Raw genomic sequence first — 21083 nt, forward strand, 5'->3', positions numbered from 1 at the left:
TAACACAGGCACCGGAGTGTGGCGACTCGGGTATTTTTCACAGTAACTTCACTGCAGTGTCCACTTGTGACACTAATAAATAAATGGAAACTTCTTTGTGGAGTGCCAGTCAGACCACAGACCTGTTCTTGCTTGGAATGGTGCCTTTGTCCTGCTCCTTGAAGTCCCGGCCGATTCGCACAGCGTACCATGCTCCCAACTTCCCTCTGTGCATGGTATCGACAACTCGGAAAACCTCTCCTCTCCCAAAGCTTAGTTCCCGTGTCCCTTCGACCTCGTGGTCAAAGTGTGTTCGCACATAGAATGAGTCCCCGACATTTGAGTTGATCATCTTCTTATAAACTGAAAAGAAAGGGACTCTTGTTTCATTTTGTAATCATGTAGTCAACCTGATCATGAAACTGGGCAAGAAAACAAAGATTCAGAACTGTCCTTTCCAATAACTTGCGTTTAGTTTAAAAACATCGGAAACATTTATGGACAATAAATGTAAAGACATAAATCTGTTCTATTAATTCCCAAGTATGAAAGCTTGTAGTCCAATGTCCATCAGTCACACGTCATGTTCCACAGTGTCAAAAACCTTTAAAAAAGAGAGAAAACCAGAGAAAAGTCCTGCTGCTTTTTCACCCAACCTCTCTCAAGGTCATCATCTGGGAATTTACTGCAGATGCCAAGTAACAGAAACTTTCCTCATCAGACGCCCCCACCTGAGCTCCGGCTGTTCGACTGAACTATTCACCACAGCACAGATCCAAACAGTGACATTGAAGGGATGGCTCCAATTTAACACAGCTCCCTCCACTGTGGAAGCTCAACATCCCAACTGTGCTTCAATCTGTGAACAATGTCATGAGTACCAGCTAAAGTCAAGAAAACAGAACGAGCAGAAAAATTCTGGTGACGGGTTAGAACCATAGAACATAGCAAGGTTGCAGCACAGAAGGAGGCCATTCAGCCCATCATGTCAATGCCAGTTCGATGATACCCAAGTACCTGGACCTGTACTTAAAGTGCAAATCCACGTACTTCTTAAGAGAGTTTAGAGTCTCTGCCTCCACCACCAACTCGGGCAGCGAATTCCAGACACCCACTATCCCCTGCGTAAAACATTTTTCCTCATGTCCCCTCTATACCTACTGTCACTTATCTTGAATCTATGTCCCCTGGTTCTAGAATTCTTCACCAAGGGAAGCAATTTTATCCTGTCCACTCTGTCCCTTCTCTTCATAATTTTAAGAATAGAATAGAATAGAATAGAATAGAAACCCTACAGTACAGAAAGAGGCCATTCGGCCCATCGAGTCTACACCGACCACAATCCCACCCAGGCCCTACCCCCTTTTCCCTACATATTTAACCCGCTAATCCCGCTAATCTACGCATCCCAGGACACTAAGGGGCAATTTTAGCATGGCCAATCAACCTAACCCGCACATCTTTGGACTGTGGGAGGAAACCGGAGCACCCGGAGGAAACCCACGCAGACACGAGGAGAATGTGCAAACTCCACAATTTTATACACCTCAATCAAATCACCCCTCAGCCTTCTTTGTTCCAAGGAAATTAACCCCAACTTTCTAATCTCTCCTCATAGCTACACTTTCTCGCTCTGGTAACTTTCTGGGAAACCTCCTCTACTCTCTCTCCAGAGCAATTACTCCCTTCCTGTAATATGATGACCAGAATTGCACGCAATACTCCAATTGTTGCCTCCCCAGTGTGTTTTACAATTCCAACATTATGTACTTACTTTTCTATTCTATACCTCTGCCAATGAAAAGAGAGCATTCCAAATGCCTTCTTTACAATCTTGTCTACTTGAAGTGCTGCCTTTGGGGACCTGTGTACTTGTACACCAAGATCTCTCACTTCATCCAAAATGTGAAACTGGTCTTCTCTTCCAGCCACGGGTTGACCAGTGTTTTTAGCTTTCCTTATGGTGGCCACTGGCGATGCTTTTCTTCGAAGTAAAGACCAACTTGTAACTATTTTCTTGGGGACGGGGCGGGGATGGTGAGTGTTGGGCAGAAAATAGTTCCAATATTTTTCTGGGATGCAAAGTGCCCCAAAGATGAAACATCTGGGGGTGCGTGTTCCCTCTGCAGCAGGCTCGATAGTGTAGAGGGTTATGTATTTCTATTGATTTCAGATAAACTGCACTGAGAATTCTATAATAATATATGCAGGGCGTCACCGGAATTGGTGTCACCGGTCGCTAGAGTGGGTAACCATGCAGAGTAAAGAAGCAGCCTGTACTAAACACACCTCGCTAACAACGCTTCTTTGGTTTGACAGCCTCTGTGCCTCCGAGCATCAATCCTGTAGACACGGCACAGACAAGTCTGCAAGGTACCGACGATAAATGATCAACCTGCCTGGCTCACTAACTTAGGAGTAGTCCTGTCTCTCTGGGCTGGGTATCTTCCCACCCAACTCCAGATCATGCTGCCACAATGCCCAAACTGGGCACACTTAGTGGTTAGCACTGTTGCCTCACAGCGCCAGGGACCCGGGTTCGATTCCTGACTTAGGTGACTGGCTGTGTGGAGTTTGCACATTCTCCCCATGTCTGCCTGGGTTTCCTCCAGGTGCCCCAGACTCCTCCCACAGTTCAAAGATGTGCAGGTTAGGTTGATTGACCTTGCTAAATTGACTCTGAGGGGGTGGTCCTACCGTTGCGATTTCTCACCTCCCACGATCTTACTAACACCGGATATCCGGTGCGATCAGCCTCATGCCCATTTCCAGCGTGAGGCTGAATAATTTATTTAAATTATAGTTAAATCTGTTTTTCATTGATTTGCTGAGCCCGGGACGTTATCGTCCGGGCTCACTTGCCTCTGTGGCCTCACCAGGACAGGTTCTCTCCGGTGAGAATCACAGTTAGTCCCCAGCAATGAGGACCAGACGTCATGGCCTCGCTGGTTGAACCAGAGGCTATTAAGGCCCCCCTGGAAGGTCGGGCGCAAAGGGGGTAGCCCTTGGGCAGTGTCAGATTGGCAGTGCCAGGCTCCCTGCCAAGGGGATGGGCTCAGGGGGTGTACGGTCTACTGGGGAGGGTGGGGCCAGTCCAGGGACGGCTGGGTCGGTGATGGGTGAAAGGGGTCGGCTGCACACTCTGCATTAGGTATCGGTAGGGAGGGGATTGGAGACGATCGAGGTTGGCCATGAGGGAGGGTTGGGCCGACGATCGGTGAGGGGGGGATGGGGTGTGGAGAGGGAGTGATTGGTCCGGGCGGGGGGGTAGGGTGGCGTGATAGGTCGCGGGGCCCCGCGGTAGCTGGGTGTAATGACTTCAATCAGGCCATTGAGGTTGGCCTATTGGAGTATGAACTCCCTGATTAGGGATCCAATTGATGGGCCTATCAGGAAGTCTTTACCTTGTACATAACTGGGAGTGTCAGTTCCTCTGATACCCCCGGAGATAGACTGCTAACTGCAAGCTCCCTGTGTACTGCTGTTAGAGTTTGTAGATAAAGGGATTTTGGTGAAGAGACCTCTGCCTCCTCAGACTTATTACACTGGGGGGGGGGTGTTGTGCTTTGGCAGGGAGGCTCACTGAGAGCAGCAGAGACTGAGTGACAGGGTCTCTGCTGTGAGCACATGCGCAATTGTGCCCTAGCGTTCGGGCGATTTAAGCCCTGCCCCCTCCCCTACAGGTGAAAGACCGTTTATGAGGCTTTTCTTGTCTAAGTGGATAAGATAGCAGATTTGAACTTGCCCAAAAAAACAGATCAGAAACTCTCCCATTTCCACACTCGTCCTGAATTTAGGATTATTTTCATAAGATTATTCCCCTCAGTGTCAGGGGAATTAGCAGAGTAAATACGTGGGGTTATGGGGATAGGGGCTAGGTGGGATTGTTGTCGGTGCAGACTCAATGGGCCTAATGGCCTCCTTCTGCACTGTCGGATTCTATGACTTGGGGCCCATACAAACCTACACCTTAATTTCTCTAGTTTGGTAAGTTATGTGTGTCGCTCTGGAAAGAAAACTCTGCATTGGTTATAAATTCTGCAGGCGTAGATTTCATAGCGCTTTGATTTTGAAACGTTTAAACATGGGGACGGGTTGCCACGTGTGCTAGGCACCCAGCTGATCAAAAGTCAGTGTGTAAAAGGTGTATTACGGTCAATGTTGCCGACACAGTTAGTTAATCTCAGCTGGAGTAATGGTAAGGGAGCTCCTTGGGATAAGAAGGAGAAAATCAGTCCGAGTTCCTGTTCCTGATCATCGTCTGCTAACTTTGGCAGTGGAGATGCTGGAACTACTCGTGGACATTGAGTACGGACAGGGTCAGCCTTTGCTGCTAATGTTATCATTGGTCAAAGGAAATTCCTGGACACGGTCACAACTGAGGAATGGTGGCTCTGGAGAGGGACTGGATGAATTCTGAGTCTGAGCCCAGCAAGAATCGGAGAATTATTTACCAAAAAACATGAAAAAAAAAGGAATATATAAAAAAGCACAAAAGGTAGGAATTATGCTGGCCCGCCAGCGACACCCATGTCCCACAAATGAATAAAAACAAATTTATTTAACAGGTTACACTCACTGTCTTCCTTCCTCTGAGCTTTAATCTCCACCACATCTCCTTTCGGTATATCCAACATGAGCAGCACTGCCTCCTCACGGGTGAGGTTTTGGAAGCTGACATTGTTCACCTGTACCCAGTTAAAAACAAGAGAAGGTATGAGCTTTACAATGAAAACTCAAATTTTCAACTTTGTTCTTTAATTGTGGAGCTGAAGATCTCCAGGACTGTTCCTCGTGGGTGACCCCCCCCAACAGCGATTGTTCATAGGATATTGGCTTCAGATAAATCACAACCAAGTCCAATCCTGTCCTCACCCGATCATAGAATCCTTACAGTGCAGAAGATACCATTCAGCCCATCGAGTCTGCACCGACTCTCTGACAGAGTATCTCACCCAGGCCCTATACCCTGCCCTATCCTTGCAACCCCACACATTTCCCATGGCTAATCCATCTAACCTACACATGCTGGTACACCAAGGGGCAACTTAGCAAGGCCAATCTTCCCAACCTGCACACATTTGGACTGTGGGAGGAAACCGGAGCACCCGGAGGAAACCCACGCAGACACAGGGAGAATGTGCAGACTCCACACAGTCATCCAAGGCTGGAATCGAACCTGAGTCCCTGGCACTGTGTGGCAGCAGTGCCAACCATTGTGCACCCTGCTGCCATCTATCTATTCATGCCCAAAAAGAGCTAGATAATGATTAGTAATGGAATTGTCACATTGTAGCATCTCCACTGCCGAACTCAGCCGACGATGAGAACTTTTCAGTCAGTATAAATCATGGTGCAGTTGTCTACTGAGCCACGGGGGTGTTGTTGGCCTTTGCTTCTCACAACCTCAGTGCAGTCAGTAGCTTAGCGCTCTCATACTGGCACAGAATGATAAAATGTTCCAGCACACAAATTAACTGTACTCGTGATTCTTTCCCCAAACAACTTTAATCCCAATTTCCTGCTCCCTCATAATATCCTTTAAATTTAAAATTTCTCTTTTTCAAACAAATATCTAATTCCCTTTTAAATGAATCTGTTTCCTTCTCCAACAGCAAGTAGTGTTGGATTCCGTATCCTAACCGATTAATGGAATCCAATCTAACCCCATCTTCCATCCCTTTCCTGGCTCCTTGTGTATTCTTCCTGTTCAGATGCTTGAGCCATTCTCTAGTCAATTGTGCTTAGTGTATTCCATAGAAGGCATTTTTGGATTTTATTGCATTTTACTTCTCCTCTGTATGAAAAATAAATCTTCTAATTTCCCCCTGGGACCAGCGATCATTCTAACCCTACGCCCCTTGTTTGGGGTCAGCTCTGTCCTCACTTCAGATGAACCAGTTTCGCTGCCTATATATTATGGCAATGGAGCCTCTGAGTGGATCTGGGGTTTTTTTCCCCAGTGTTCACCCTTGAGACCTTCACCTGTATCGATTCTTCACATTGATGAGCGAAAGATTCACGGCAAAAAAATAAATCCATTGAAACCATGGCGAGGGTATTTGGAGGTTTTGGGATGTCAACAGCAACGATTTAGAATTGGGCATTCCATTACCTGTAGAATTTGGTCTCCTTTCTGGATCCCCTGTCTGGCTGCAGGACTATCATCCAGAACTCGAGAAACAAATATTCCAACATCATTGCCTCCGGCCAGCTGCAACCCAACATTGGCATCCTTGACAAACCTTGCCACTTTCATGTCCGGACTGTAGCTAAACATTGGAACAGAGGGTCAACTAATTAGTGAACACACTCTAAATTGGATAGAGCCAAAAACAGGCAAAAGGCGGGGGGTGGGTGGTTTCTGATGAGGTTATCTCATTAATGGGATTCAGGCAATGCAGTAATTTCACACTGCCTGCACATTGTACAAAGCCAGTGTTAATCACGCTGGGCATTGGTTGCATGCAGTGGCCTGCTAGCACAACTTCAATCCAGCCTGTACCGCATACAGTTAACTTGCATCTCTTAAACGGAGAGTGCATGCTGAACGTCAGTTAGCTCAGTTGGCTGGACGACTGGCTGGTGATGCAGAGTGATGGCAACAGTACAGGTTCAATTCCCATACCAGCTGAGGTTATGCATGCTATTGCCATGCCAGGTTATCTCAACCTTGTCCCTCACCCGAGATGTGTCAGGTTAAATCACCACTAGTCATCTCTCTCAAAGGGAAGTGCCGCCTATGGTCATCTGGGACTATGGCGACTTTATTTAACTTTGCAACAAGGAGCAATGGCTGATCATCGGGGACCGTCATTCATGAGTCTTTCGGCCTGCAGCAAACCTCAGTAATAATAAATATAATAAAAGCAAATTACTGCTGATGCTGGAATCTGAAACCAAAACAGAAAATGCTGGTAAATCTCAGCAGGACTGACAGCAACTGTGGAGAGAAAAGAGAGCTAATGTTTTGAGTCTGGATGACCCTTTGTCAGAGCTGAAGACAATAGAAAATAGGATGAGATTTATACTGTTAGGGTGCGGAGAGGGGGAATTGACAAAAGGTCAAATGGAATGTAAATGGTAATGATCATGGCTGGGAAGGAATTATATTTTAATTACTTTATTTTGTTCCATTTAATTTATTTATATTTTCATTTCTTCCATCATTTCATTTTTCCACTTTTTAAAAATCTAATTTTCCATCTTTTTTCCCTCTGCACGGTCTCCCCACCCACCCCAGGAGGACTATCTGTTATATGTCTCAGGTTGTCCTTTGACACTGTGCTCACCTTTGTTCGGCCATTTACACATTCTGATCTCTTAAGCACCCTTCCTAGCCACGAACACCAGTATTTACATTCCCTTTGACTTTTTGTCTATGACATCTTTGTCAATTCCCCTCCCCCCCCCCAACCCCCCACCACTTTGCCACCCTAACAGTATAAATCTCATTCTATTTTCTATTGTCTTCAGCTCTGACGAAGGGTCATCTAAACTTGAAACATTGGCTCTATTCTCTCTCCACAGATGCTGTCAGACCTGCTGAGATTTTCCAGCATTTTCTGTTTTAGTTTCAGTTTACTTTATGTCTGCCATTATACAAACAGCTTATATTTTTTTAACAGAGCAACAGGTTTGCTCTTGAATTTACAGGAAAAAATTCCATACTTTGTTCTCCTCTTTCCTGACTATCCCATGGGCCGTCTGGTATCCTGTGCAAGTGGTCTTTTTCCCTCACCTAAGCACCAAATAGCAGCAAGAGTACAACAGGGTATCAGTTACCGTTGGAACTGTATCCCAAGCATTGAACAGTACAATGCAGGCAGGAGAGGAGGAAATATCACGTGAATGAACTGGGCTCCATTGTTCTCGTCAAATCTGTAATTTCCTGGGCTAACTTGGTGAATCAACATGCAACATCTTGCATCCCACTCCCAATTTATTTGGTCTCATTGTTTGCTGGTACTCACCCGACATTATATTCATCATGTGGCCTTGCTTTTGAAGTCTTTACAGGTGCAGCATATGTTGGCTCCTCATCCACTGTGTTTGGAAAAGTGAAGAGGAAGATTTCGGAAGAAAAACAGTCATTAAGTAGTAGAAAAAGGAATGCTGTCCAATCCAACTCTTCCCTGCACCTTCTAACCCAATTCCTCACAATACCATATATGATGTGGAGATGCCGGCGTTGGACTGGGGTGGGCACAGTAAGAAGTCTCACAACACCAGGTTAAAGTCCGACAGGTTTACTTGGACTCACCTGAAGAAGGAGCAGTGCTCTGAAAGCTCGTGATTCCAAATAAACCTGTTGGACTTTAACCTGGTGTTGTGAGACTGCTTACTGTGCAATACTGTATCATTCAGCTCTTCAATTCATCAGAAAACCAGACTTCTCTGTTTTTTGAGGTCAGTAATTAGTTAGTGTGTATTCAATTAAAGCTGACTTTGGATTATGGAGGTAAAATAATCAGCCAGGATTCCCGGTCCTGATTCCGTTCCGGCTACTCCTGCTGGGAAGTGTGTTTACCTGGAGGCCCATGGATGCTAGACTGTTTGACTTTGTTGCCCCACCTCTAGGGTTCAAGTGGCTTGGTAACGTGAGCTCTATTGGCTCACATGTCACAGGAAGGTCACTTAGCTGAGACAAAGAGTGCATCTGTAGGACCTTGTAACTCAGCTGAGATGGAAAATTGGAATGAAATGAATGTTTCTTTTACAGAAAAACATTTCAGCTTTCTTTCCAGATCTTACAACACTCTGCCTAAAAAAATCTAGGCAGACTGTCATACAGAGGGTGGGGCCTCAACACACAGGCAAAAACTGACTGTACTGAGATAGGGCGCCCTGGTTAAATATAATCGCCAGCCCACCCATGGAGGTCTCAGGGACTCCCTTCCCCACCCCCGATTGGAGTCGGCACTTCTCTACCCTCCCTCCAATCATTGGCCCCACCCCCACCGCTCCCCTGTCACAATCATTGTCTACTCCCCCCTCCCAACACCCCCCCAGCACACACACAAGATCATTTGTTCCTTCCCCACCCCACCGCATGCCCCCCCTCCCAGCCCCCCCGCCAAACCACCAACAGTCGGTGCCGGCACCCATGTCCCCCCCCTTCCCCAACAACCATTGCCGGCATCCCCGGCTTATCCATCCACTCCTGGCCACCACCACATAGAAATGATTTCCCCCCCCCACAATGAGTCTCCCACTGGGGCCATCCCTTTGGCACAGGTTGGCACTGCCAGGTTGGCATGAGCATGGTGCAAACCTGGCCATGTCAACCTGTGCCAAGGGGCAGTGCCAGAGGGCAGTGCCTGGCCCCTGCCTGGCCATATCTCTCTTCCCTTGTCACCAGTGAGAGCGGGGAAAATCCAAAACCGTGATCTCACCGGAGAAATCTATAACTTCCGGGTCTTGAGCCTCCATCGGCAATCTCTGGGAAGGCGAGCATAAGCTCAAGATCGCCTCCCACTAACTTGCCAAAGAAAATCCATCCATGGTTGTGAAGGACCCTCGCTAAGATCAATCAGTGAGCAGCAAAGTAGCTAAGCTAGGCCCCAACTTTAGCTCCTGCACGAGGAACCGGCTGGTTACTCACTCACCATGAGGGGGTTTGGAGACTGTGGGTCTGACCTCCATCTCTGGCAATGGCTTTGTGTTTGGCTTTAAGCTGGAAGAGAGGGAGAAACATGGTCATCTGTGGTCAGCATCAAGCTAGCGCTGAACACAAACTGAGCCCCACACAGTACAGCGTCACAATATGTGGAAATCAACATTGACCATGTACCGTAGCTAATTCCCTTCCTTCACTATTTTCATAGAGGAGTTCATTCATTTTAAATGGATAATGTCTTAGATATAAGAGCAAACAAACTATGTTAAGGGTTTTTACTGGCTTTGTTGTTGTTGTCTATCAACCAGTCTGGGTTTCAATAGCTAAACCCTTACCCAACTGGCCCTGGGGCACAGTGCCAAATGGACACTGGAGCTTAAACTTTCATTTCTCAATAGAAGCTGCAGCAGCCACGGGCGGAATTCTCCAAAAAAGTGTCATGACATTGAGAATATGGAATGGTTCACGCCGGTCCCTCAAGCGCTCTCCACACCGCAATCCTGCCACACTCAGCCACCTTTTTGGAGAGTTGGGAGTTTTGCGCCGGTACTGAGGCAGGGGGTCGTGGGGGGCAGTGCCTTGACACACCAGAAAGCCCAGCTTCAGTGCACCCAGGTCCCGTTTCACAAGAGCACTCCAAACTCTCAGTGTACTGGGAGACCCCCTCCCTCCCCCACAGGTGTCGGAACCCCCACTTAGTGGCAGCAGCATCTGCCCCCATCCCCTCTCTGGCAAGGGTCGCCGGCATTTGGGCATCGGGGCCCTTCCAATGGGTCCCCCAATAGGAGGCTATGATCCCCCCCCTTACATAGCCCCCCCAAATTCATTACCTCCACTCAGGCCCTACCACCTCAGCACTGCCCTCAGCACACAAGCAGTGCCCAACTGACATTGCTGGGGTGTCCAGTGGGCAGTGCCAGTGTGTCAGTTGGGCTCCACCAGACACTGCCCGGGCATGCTGCTTCTGAGCCCCCTGGCGTGACCGTCCCACCAGGTGCCCACTGTTGGAGACTAATGGTGATTCTCTGTGTTATCATGCCATGCCTTAATGCCAGAGACTTCCGTGCGCTCGGATTTGAATGAGCTATGCATATTTAAAAGCTACTTTAAGTATGCTAATAGGCCTGGCACCCTTTCTGGGCGCGATCTGGTTTGTGCCATTAGAAAGAGGCTGGGAGAATCGTAAGCTGCTTGGCACTGGGTGCAAAACCAATATTTAAGCCCGCAAGCTATTCTCTGAGATTAGTGTGATCTATACCAGGCATGGCGAGGTCGGGGAATTGCCCCCACGGTGTCAGTATTGGAAAGGAATATAACTAGAAATGGAAAATACTGGATCCCGTGCTCAATAAAGTGGCCTCCACATCAATTGCAGTGCGTTATAAAGTGGTCTCTATGTTCTATTTTTTTTGTACTTTTCCAATTCAATCAAATCAAATCCAATTCAGAGTCTCAACAAGTTGAGACATTTCCGATCCAGGCTGACAAGACAGGGCAAGCGACCAAATTGCCCTGTCCTGGGCCTGATCTACATGAGCCAAGCTGATTGGAGGAGCAAAGTAATACCTCCGCCAAGACTTGAGCTCATTTGCATCTTAGCCAAAAGGCCGAGATGCCGCTTTTAAAAATTGCTTCATATGAAACATATGAAGCTTCAGTGTAACCTAATGACCTCAACCAAGTGCAGCATCCAATCCATACTACACTTGATCGTAGCCAAATGTTCTATTGCCATACTGTGTAAAGCACCAACCTTCCATTACTCTTCATTGCGTTGCTAGGATCCACTACATTACGTTTTGACTGGTTCTCTCTTGGTGAATCTGTCCTTTCAATTTCAGGATCTGAAAAATCTGCACAGATAAACACGGATAATCGGAACAATTCAAGAAATAAAACGTTACTCTCTATTCGCTGAAACTCAGCAAGGTTCCTTCGGCAGCACCTTATAAACTCCCGACCACTGCCATCTAGAAGGATAAGAGCAGCAGATACATGGAAATACCACCACCTGGAGGTTCCCTTCCAAGTCACTCACCATCCTGACTTGGAAATATATCGTCGTTCCTTCACTGTCACTGGGTCAAAATCTTGGAACTCCTTCCCTAACAGCACTGTGGGTGTACCTACACCACATAGACTCCAGCGGTTCAAGAAGGCAGCTCAATGCCACTTTCTAAAGGGCAATTAGGGATGGGCAGTGAAGGTCTAGCCTTCTAGCCAGCAACACCTTCATCCCATGAAGCATAAATGAAGAAAAATCTCTTCTGGAAAAAAGATCACAATTTTGACTCTTTTGACACGAGTGATCACCCAAGAGGATATGGGGCAGGCAATGTGGTTTTTAACTGGATTATCCAGAAGCTTCTAAGGACAAAGTTGGACATCAAAAATCTGTTTATGTGGTTCTCCTTCTTATGGCTCTATTTTGTGGAAGAGTTAGCCGCAATCAAGCAAATATTCAAACTCAAAACCTCAATTTCACAGCACCTCCACCATTCCCCAACATCTCACTCTGCCCTTGCCCACATCCCAGATGGTCACACTTAAATTTTTAATTTTTAAGCTGCCACGCTGAAAATGAATCTGTGATATTTGCAGAAGCTTATCAGTCATTCCTCTGCTAGCTGTTTTAGCTGAGCTGTTTGTCCATTTATTTTATATGGGTCCTGTGCACATATTAACCACCTGCATGCTAATATTGGCAATGTAATTTCTAGGTATCAGTGTAGTCTGTGATAGGATCTCAGTAATAGAAGTAAAATGAAAACAAGAGAAGGCAGAGATAGTGCAGAAATTGGAGGCTACAGTTGCCAGAAGATAAAGCAGGTTCTCCAGAGAAGTGGGGCTAGGTAAATTGCTCTTCCAGGAAGCCAGCGAGGACTCAATAGACCAAATGGGCTTCCTCCTGTGCTCTCACCATTCTGACTCTATGGCCTGAATTTTCCAGCCCGTGGCAGGTTTTCCCACAGCGGAGGCTGCTTGCTATTGGCCGCTGGCAGGATCTTCCAGTCCTGCTGAAGTCAATGGCAATTTGCAAGGCTCGCCCATCCCACTACAGGGAAACTGTGACAGGGATTGACTCTGGAATAGGACTGGGAGATACCACCAGTGGGAAGGGTTTGAAAATGCTATCCTATGATTCTATAATTTGGTTGGGAATTCAGCAGAAACCCTGGAGACAAACAGCCACTAACATTGTTCTTCACCAGTTCCCACCAATCATCTGGTAAAGTTCCAACGAGAGAGCAAGGAAACCAAATGGAAATTCTATCGCACAGTATTTACCATGGCTTTGTATTAGAGTAGATTTATTAGCAGAGGCAGTGGCACAGTGGTATTGTCACTGGACTAGTAATCCAGAGACCCAGGGTAAAGCTCTGGAGTCCTGGGTTCAAATCCCACCATGGAAGATGGTGAAATTTTAATTCAATAAGAATCTGGAATTAAAAGTGTAATGATGACCCTGAAACCATTATCGATTGCTGCAAAAAACCTATCTGATTCATTAATGTCTTTTAGGGAAGGAAATCTGTCATCCTCACCTGGTCTGGTCTACATGTGACTCCAGACCCACAGCAATGTAGTTGACTCTTAAATGCCCTCAGGGATGGGCAATAAACGATGGCCATATCCCATGAATGAATAAAAAAATCAGTGATTTCAAGAAGAAATTAGATAAAGCTCGGGGCTACAGGGATCCAGAGATATGGGGGGGGAAGGCGGGATTTGGATATTGAATTTGGTGATCAGCCATGAATGGCGGAGCAGGTTCGAAGGGCTGAATGGCCTATTCCTGCTTCTATTTTCTATGTTTCTATGGAACATTCATATGTGCTTCAGTGCCACAATGTGTGAAATGGAAACTATAAAAAAGAACTGGGAACAGCACTTTCTCTGGACCAGCTGGCTGTTTAAGGGTTAAAATGGGAATGTGGTACAATGATGGTGTATTTGTGATTTGGTTGCTTACCGGCCAGGCTGTCTGCCTCGCTGTCCACCAGTTCCGGAACATTGATCAGGAACTGTTCATCATCCCGAAGGACCACCAACCTCAGCTCTCCCTCGGACTTCTCAATTAGTGTCCGTGTATCTTCCAGCGATATATTCTCGGTCACTATGCCGTTAATCTAAACAAACAGAGAAAAGGCCCATCACTGTCACCTCTTCCAACAACTGTCTATTAGAAACATGAAGCTACTAAGAATAGGCCACTAGGCCCAATGGGGCTGTCCCTAGTCAGACTGATCTCAACTCAACCTGCTGGACATCTCCCATAGTCCTCAATCCCCTCCCTCTCCAGGGTGACAGCTGAATTCCTCTCTGCCTTACCGGAACCTTCCACTTGAATCGCTTTCCCAGCTAATTAATTCCCAAAATGTTTCCCCTCATAACTCTTCCTCATTTTGTATCTCTGGTATTTAAGCCTGTGGCCTGCCTTTTATTTATCAGTGTTCTGACAACATGAGGACAGATTAAAAATAGGTTATCAATCCCATTAATGGATTGGAGACATTGGGGTAATGATTGGATTAAGATATTATTTTTTTGGACTCTTTTAATCCACCATCATCCAGCAACCTGTGCCCTTAACAATAGTTGCAGTGGGTAATTCATTCACAGGAAATCCTTGGAGGTTTTAAGCTAAAGGAGGGAATTGGGGAATTGAAAGCAACAGATAATTGGAGGGATTCTCTGCCTCCCCCTGGTGGCGTGTTTCTCAGTGCCAGGAAGTGGCCCACCATTGGCCAGCAGAGGGATTTTCTGCTCCTGCCGCAGTCATTGGGATTTCTCATTGAATTCGCCCCATGCCATCGGGAAACCTGCAGCAGGGGTGCACCGTCGGCAGGAAGATCCTGCCAGTGGGAAGGACAGGAAGATTTTGCAAAAGTCTCTTGAGTATTGATCACACAGTGCTAGTGAGGACCAGCTATTTCAGGGCCCAGGACAAGGAGTTTGATGCTGCGGTTCTGAGTCAACCCATTCTTCATGGGATTCTGAGATCCAAGCTCTTTGCTAGTTCTGCTTTCCACTGATAATATGCCATGACCAAATCACTCCCTTGATGGGCTGTGCTCTTTTCTGGAGATCTGCAAATATAATCTATCATCTTCATTAAATAATAGCTCCATGACTCTAGAGAATGGATATTTTACCTTCAGAATGATGTCTCCCTGCTTTAAGACTCCTTCCTTTGAAGCAAGACCACCTGAAGACATGTGTTTAATGAAAATTTGACTCCCCAGTCTCAAGCCGTATTCTGTGAGAATAAAAACAGCACAGAGGGAGTTAGGAATTCATCTCTGAATTGTTCACAAACGCTGACAACCTACAAGTGTCAACAAGACTTCAATCTCACCTCCCTGCTCTGCTGTTTAAAAAGAACACACAAAACCCAATGAATCTTTTAGAGATTTTATTGAAAGGAAAATGATAGTACATTCTGCACTTTACTGGGAAAAGCTCACTCAGCTCCAATCAACCTTACAGACACACGAATGATATGAGGAGCAAGGAAAATGATATCTTCTTAAAGATGCAGGGGATGGCTAGAATTCTTAATGAGTACTTGATTTTGGTGCTTACTAACGAAGGGAATGCTGACAAGGTATCGGTAGACGGTTGGATGGTAGAGGTAATGGATGGGGTGAAGATTGATTGGAAGCATGGTACTGGAAACGTTGACTATGCTTAGAGTGGATTAAACATTCGGTTCAAATGGCTTGCATCCCTTATGCTAAAAGAAGTGGGAGTGAAGATATAGCGGACATGTATGCATTCTAGACCGTACTTCGATTATGCCTCATGGAGCAAAATAGGCAGAAAAGGGAAAGAGAGAGAGAAATGAAAGGAAAAGAGGAGAGAAAAAGCAGGAAAGAGAAAGAAGGATAGCAGGAAGAAAAGAAAGTAAAACAAATGAACTCATTAAAGGCAGAGATCAAAGAAGTCTCACAACACCAGGTAAAATTCCAACAGGTTTATTTGGAATCACGTGCTTTTGGAGCGCTGCTCCTTCATCAGATGAGTCACCTGATGAAGGAGCAGCGCTCCAAAAACCTCATGGTTTCACTTGCTTTAAAGCTCATGGTTTAACTTGGGTGTTGTGAGACTTTTTACTGTGCCCACCCCAGTCCAATGCCGGAATCTCCACATCAGAGATCATAGAGGCAGCCCAGAACACTTACAGCAGGAATAATACATAAGTGACTTTAGGCTGTTTTATATGACACAGTGTGTATTGGTCCAAGAGGCAATGGCCCAGAATTACCACAAAGTGAACTCCATCACTTACAACTTTCACCTGTGAAGGCAACTGCTTGCAGATTTGGCTGGGTCTGTATATTTGCACATGTTGTCATTGGCATAAAGCTTGTGGAAAACGGGTGAAACCTACCTGGCAGCTCTCGTGCTGTCTTCAAAAAGATACTCAGCTGCACCCGAGCAGTAGATTGGAGGACAACAAGTAAAAGAGACTCATGGCATGTGGTATCAATATTGCCAATGGCCCCTGTTCAGTGCCCAGCAGGCAAGGTCCCATTCTGAGATAACAGAATGTTGCAAATGCAGCTCTCTTCTGGAAGATTAAAGGCAGGAGGCGCAGGCTCCCTGGGGCAGATGCCACCAAGCCTACCAGGAATGTAGACGGTGCTACTTGGAGAGAGGTGGCAATTCCCTCACACCAGAACTGGAGACCAGTACTGTAAAATCCTCAATGGCCCAACACCATGGCAGGCAAGGTAACACACTGCATTGCTTTGTTACCTACTGTGAGCACCAGCAGACTCTGCACCTTCAGAAATTCAGTGTCAGATTGTCAATTGCCCCTTGTGTTGTTTTTTTTTGTACTTTTCCAATTCAATCAAATCAAATCCAATTCAGAGTCTCAACAAGTGGAGACATTTCCGATCCAGGCTGACAAGACAGGGCGAGCGACCAAATCACCCTGTCCTGGGCCCGATCTACATGAGCCAAGCTGATTGGAGGAGGGAAAGTAATACCTCCTCCAAGGCTTGAGTTCATTTGCATCTTAGCCAAAAGGCCGAGGTGCCACTTTAAAAAATTGCTTCATATGAAACATATGAAGCTTCAGTGCAACCTAATGACCTCAACCAAGTGCAGCATCCTATCCATGCTACACTTGATCTTAGCCAAAAGACCGGTGTGTTGTTTTACTGCATTGTAAGTGCTACATAAATGCAAGTTGTTCTGGATGTGCAGCACTCGCACAATAACCCTTCACAATGTAGCTCAGTTAACCTGCAGTTCTAACTCGGAAGCATAAAATTACAAAGAGACATAGGCCTAGATTTTGCCACAGTATTGAGAGCAAAACTGTCAGTGTCATCCATCCTTACTCCACTGAAACTGACAGCAACTTCAGGAGTCCACACTTATGCAGAGTTATATGGTAATCCAGTTGCTGTCAGTGATTCTATGCATATCCTGAGGATCTGATCCTGAGGACTCCACAGAGTACTATCAGTGGGAAATCAATGAGTTGAAGGGAATTTCCACTCTCAATCCATTAGTCTCACTGCAAAACTTTACTGTTACATCTTGTTGAAAAAGTTACATCAGGGCAGCACGGTGGCCCAGTGGTTAGCACTGCTGCCTCACAGCTCCAGGGACCCGGGTTCGATTCCCGGCTTGGGTCACTGTTTGTGTGGAGTTTGCACACTTTCCTCGTATCTGCGTGGGTTTCCTCTGGGTGCTCCAGTTTCCTCCCACAGTCCAAAGATGTGCGGGTTAGGTGGATTGGCCGTGCCAAATTGCCCCTTAATGTCAGGGGGATTAGCTAGGGTAAATGCATGGGGTTACAGGAATAGGGCCTGGATGGGATTGTGGTCGGTGCAGACTCGATGGGCCGAATGGCCTCCTTCTGCACTGTAGGATTCTATGATTCTATGGTCTTGTTGAATAAGGTGTATCTGACATTTTAACAGCTTCCTCAGTACATAATTACCAGCAAACGCTGTTACTGGACCTGAATATTTTAGATTAGTGCAAGGTCAAATTTGTCCAGATGATACAAAAATTCCATTGATTTTAAAAATACTTGAAGGCTTTTATGATATTAGCTTCTATCTCAATCCAATCATGATTTATTTCACAATCTGTAATATTTAAATTAAAAATAAAGGGATTCAGTGCCTTTAATTTCCCAGTTTAATTTCTGTGGGGACTCTTCATTATGATTAGCTGTTTACCCTGCTTGCCGGCATCACTGCTGCTGATGTCTGGAGATTAACTTGACACCAGATTTAAGCTGCGGCCATGAACAAGGATAGCACACTGCAGAGATAACGGGATCTTTGTGGGCAGTTTGCTTCAAGGTCAGCAGCCAGCATCATTGCTTTGCCACTGGTGGCCAAATCCAGTCCATTAGCAGATAAGTAAATGGTCTAAGCTGTGGCAAGTGGATTTCAATGCAGGCAAAAATGAGGCCATCCACTTTCAACCTAAATGGTGAAAACTGTGGTGATCCAGAAAGACCTGGGGGTCCGGAACATAGACCATATACATGTGGTGGACATGTTCCTAAGGTAACCACTAAATGGAATGCTAGCTTTTAGAACTGGAGGAGTAGAAAATGGGGGAAGAAGGGGCTGGATGGAGGGGTGTAGAAACTATACAGTGCCCTGGTTATGCCACAACTGGAGTACTAGGAATAGTTCTGGGTATCACATTTCAGGTACTGACCTTGGAGAAGTGCAGAGTCGATTCATTGGGATGATATCTGGACTCAAAAGATCAATTACAACAATTACAGGTGGCGCGGTGGCAGGGTGGTTAGCATTGCTGCCTCACAGCACCAGGGACCCAGGTTCAATTCCGGCCTCGGGTCACTGTCACTGTTTGCACATTCGCTCCGTGTCTGCGTGGGTTTCCTTCAGGTTTCCTCTCACATACCAAAAATATGCGGGTTAGGTAGGTTGGCCATGTCAGGGGGGTAAATATGTGGGGTTGGAGGGATAGGACCTGGGTGGGATTGCTGTCAGTGCAGACTCGATGGGCCAAATGGCCTCCTTCTGCACTGTAGATTCTATGAAAAAATTACACAATGGAGAATTTCCTGAAATTTCAGGCATGGCTTGAATGAAGTTCCCAAAATATGAAGGGGAAATGATGACAGATAGAGAGGAACTATTTCTGTAAGTCAGGGTGTCTAGGATAAGAGGGTGTGGTGTAAAAATTAGAGGCAGACATTTTGGGAGTGAAATTAAGAAACATCTCTACACACAAAGGGTGGTAGAAGTTTGGAACTCTCTTTAGCAATCAATGCTCAATCATGTGTTCATTCGAAGGCGAGAATTGATAGATTTTCTTTGTCAGGGATATGGGGTATAGGGAGATGAGTCATAAATCAAACATGATCTTCTGGAATGACACAACAGGTTCTAAATGGCGAACTCACCTTCCTCAGTCCCTGTGACTCACACGCTATGATTGCATAAATTCCAACATCAATTCCACGCACTTCAATATGAAACTCCCTTCCTCTACACTATCACCTACAGAGCCCCTTGCTTCTGTTCTAGCTTCCCTTTCACTTGACACACAATCCTCAGGGGGTTGCCTCATCATCATTTATAAACCTTTTGCGGGACAAATTGCTACAAGATTCCCAACAAAGGCGCTTCCAGTTGTAAACCCTTCTCACATTTTGAGATAAACACCAAGGAGCCAGTTGGCATTTAATCAGTTTTTGCAATGGGAGATGTTCTAGTCAGTGGCAACATTCCCCAACTGAAAAACAGAACCATCTCCCACAGTCTTTTGGAATAATGTTTTCAAATATGTTTACACTGAAGGTTGTTCAGAGAGAGCACCAATGGTGATTCAGAGAGAGAGAGCAACACTAATGGTGATTCAGAGAGAGAGAGCACTAATGGGGATTCAGAGAGCGAGAGATCTAATGGTGATTCAGAGAGAGCACTAATGGTGATTCAGAGAGAGAGAGAGAGAGAGAGATCTAATGGTGATTCAGAGAGAGAGAGATCTAATGGTGATTCAGGGAGAGAGAGAGATCTAATGGTGATTCAGGGAGAGAGAGATCTAATGGTGATTGAGAGAGAGAGAGAGAGAGATCTAATGGTGATTCAGAGAGAGAGAGATCTAATGGTGATTCAGGGAGAGAGAGATCTAATGGTGATTCAGGGAGAGAGAGAGATCTAATGGTGATTCAGGGAGAGAGAGCACTAATGGTGATTGAGAGAGAGAGAGAGAGAGAGAGAGATCTAATGGTGATTCAGAGAGAGAGAGAGAGCACTAATGGTGATTCAGAGAGAGAGATCTAATGGTGATTCAGAGAGAGAGATCTAATGGTGATTCAGAGAGAGAGAGCACTAATGGTGATTCAGAGAGAGAGAGATCTAATGGTGATTCAGGGAGAGAGAGCACTAATGGTGATTGAGAGAGAGAGAGAGCTAATGGTGATTCAGAGAGAGAGATCTAATGGTGATTCAGAGAGAGAGAGCACTAATGGTGATTGAGAGAGAGAGAGATCTAATGGTGATTCAGAGAGAGAGAGATCTAATGGTGATTGAGAGAGAGAGAGAGAGAGAGATCTAATGGTGATTCAGGGAGAGAGAGCACTAATGGTGATTCAGAGAGAGAGAGCACTAATGGTGATTGAGAGAGAGAGAGAGAGAGAGAGAGATCTAATGGTGATTCAGGGAGAGAGAGCACTAATGGTGATTCAGAGAGAGAGAGATCTAATGGTGATTCAGGGAGAGAGAGCACTAATGGTGATTGAGAGAGAGAGAGAGAGAGAGAGAGAGAGAGATCTAATGGTGATTCAGAGAGAGAGAGAGATCTAATGGTGATTCAGAGAGAGAGAGCACTAATGGTGATTCAGAGAGAGAGAGCACTAATGGTGATTGAGAGAGAGAGAGAGAGAGATCTAATGGTGATTCAGGGAGAGAGAGCACTAATGGTGATTCAGAGAGAGAGAGATCTAATGGTGATTGAGAGAGAGAGAGAGAGAGAGAGAGAGATCTAATGGTGATTCAGAGAGAGAGAGAGATCTAATGGTGATTCAGAGAGAGAGAGCACTAATGGTGATTCAGAGAGAGAGAGCACTAATGGTGATTGAGAGAGAGAGAGAGAGAGATCTAATGGTGATTCAGGGAGAGAGAGCACTAATGGTGATTCAGAGAGAGAGAGATCTAATGGTGATTCAGGGAGAGAGAGCACTAATGGTGATTGAGAGAGAGAGAGAGAGAGAGAGAGATCTAATGGTGATTCAGAGAGAGAGAGAGAGATCTAATGGTGATTCAGAGAGAGAGAGCACTAATGGTGATTCAGAGAGAGAGAGATCTAATGGTGATTCAGGGAGAGAGAGCACTAATGGTGATTGAGAGAGAGAGAGAGAGAGAGAGATCTAATGGTGATTCAGAGAGAGAGATCTAATGGTGATTCAGAGAGAGAGAGCACTAATGGTGATTGAGAGAGAGAGAGAGATCTAATGGTGATTCAGAGAGAG

General features: G+C 45.8%; 1 protein-coding gene across 4 annotated transcripts in view; it reads right to left on the reverse strand.

Moving 5' to 3' along the window:
• The window catches only part of LOC144479440 (tight junction protein ZO-3-like), a 335349-nt gene that overhangs the window by 246401 nt on the left and 67865 nt on the right, over positions 1–21083 (reverse strand). For 3 of the 4 annotated variants that reach the window (XR_013495530.1, XM_078198106.1, XM_078198103.1), the window contains exons 6-13: positions 14755–14858; positions 13572–13728; positions 11352–11451; positions 9588–9655; positions 7953–8025; positions 6095–6251; positions 4559–4667; positions 123–342 (exon numbers count right to left, since the gene is read on the reverse strand). Coding sequence is in view for 3 of the 4 variants with exons in the window: in XM_078198106.1 (XP_078054232.1) it covers positions 123–342; positions 4559–4667; positions 6095–6251; positions 7953–8025; positions 9588–9655; positions 11352–11451; positions 13572–13728; positions 14755–14858 (988 nt within the window). In the remaining variant the exon portion in view is untranslated. The remainder of the gene's footprint in view (positions 1–122; positions 343–4558; positions 4668–6094; positions 6252–7952; positions 8026–9587; positions 9656–11351; positions 11452–13571; positions 13729–14754; positions 14859–21083) is intronic. The other variant, XM_078198105.1, reaches the window with a different exon arrangement.

The sequence above is a fragment of the Mustelus asterias genome, chromosome 26 (assembly GCF_964213995.1).
Source record: "Mustelus asterias chromosome 26, sMusAst1.hap1.1, whole genome shotgun sequence".
Lineage (NCBI taxonomy): Eukaryota > Metazoa > Chordata > Chondrichthyes > Carcharhiniformes > Triakidae > Mustelus > Mustelus asterias.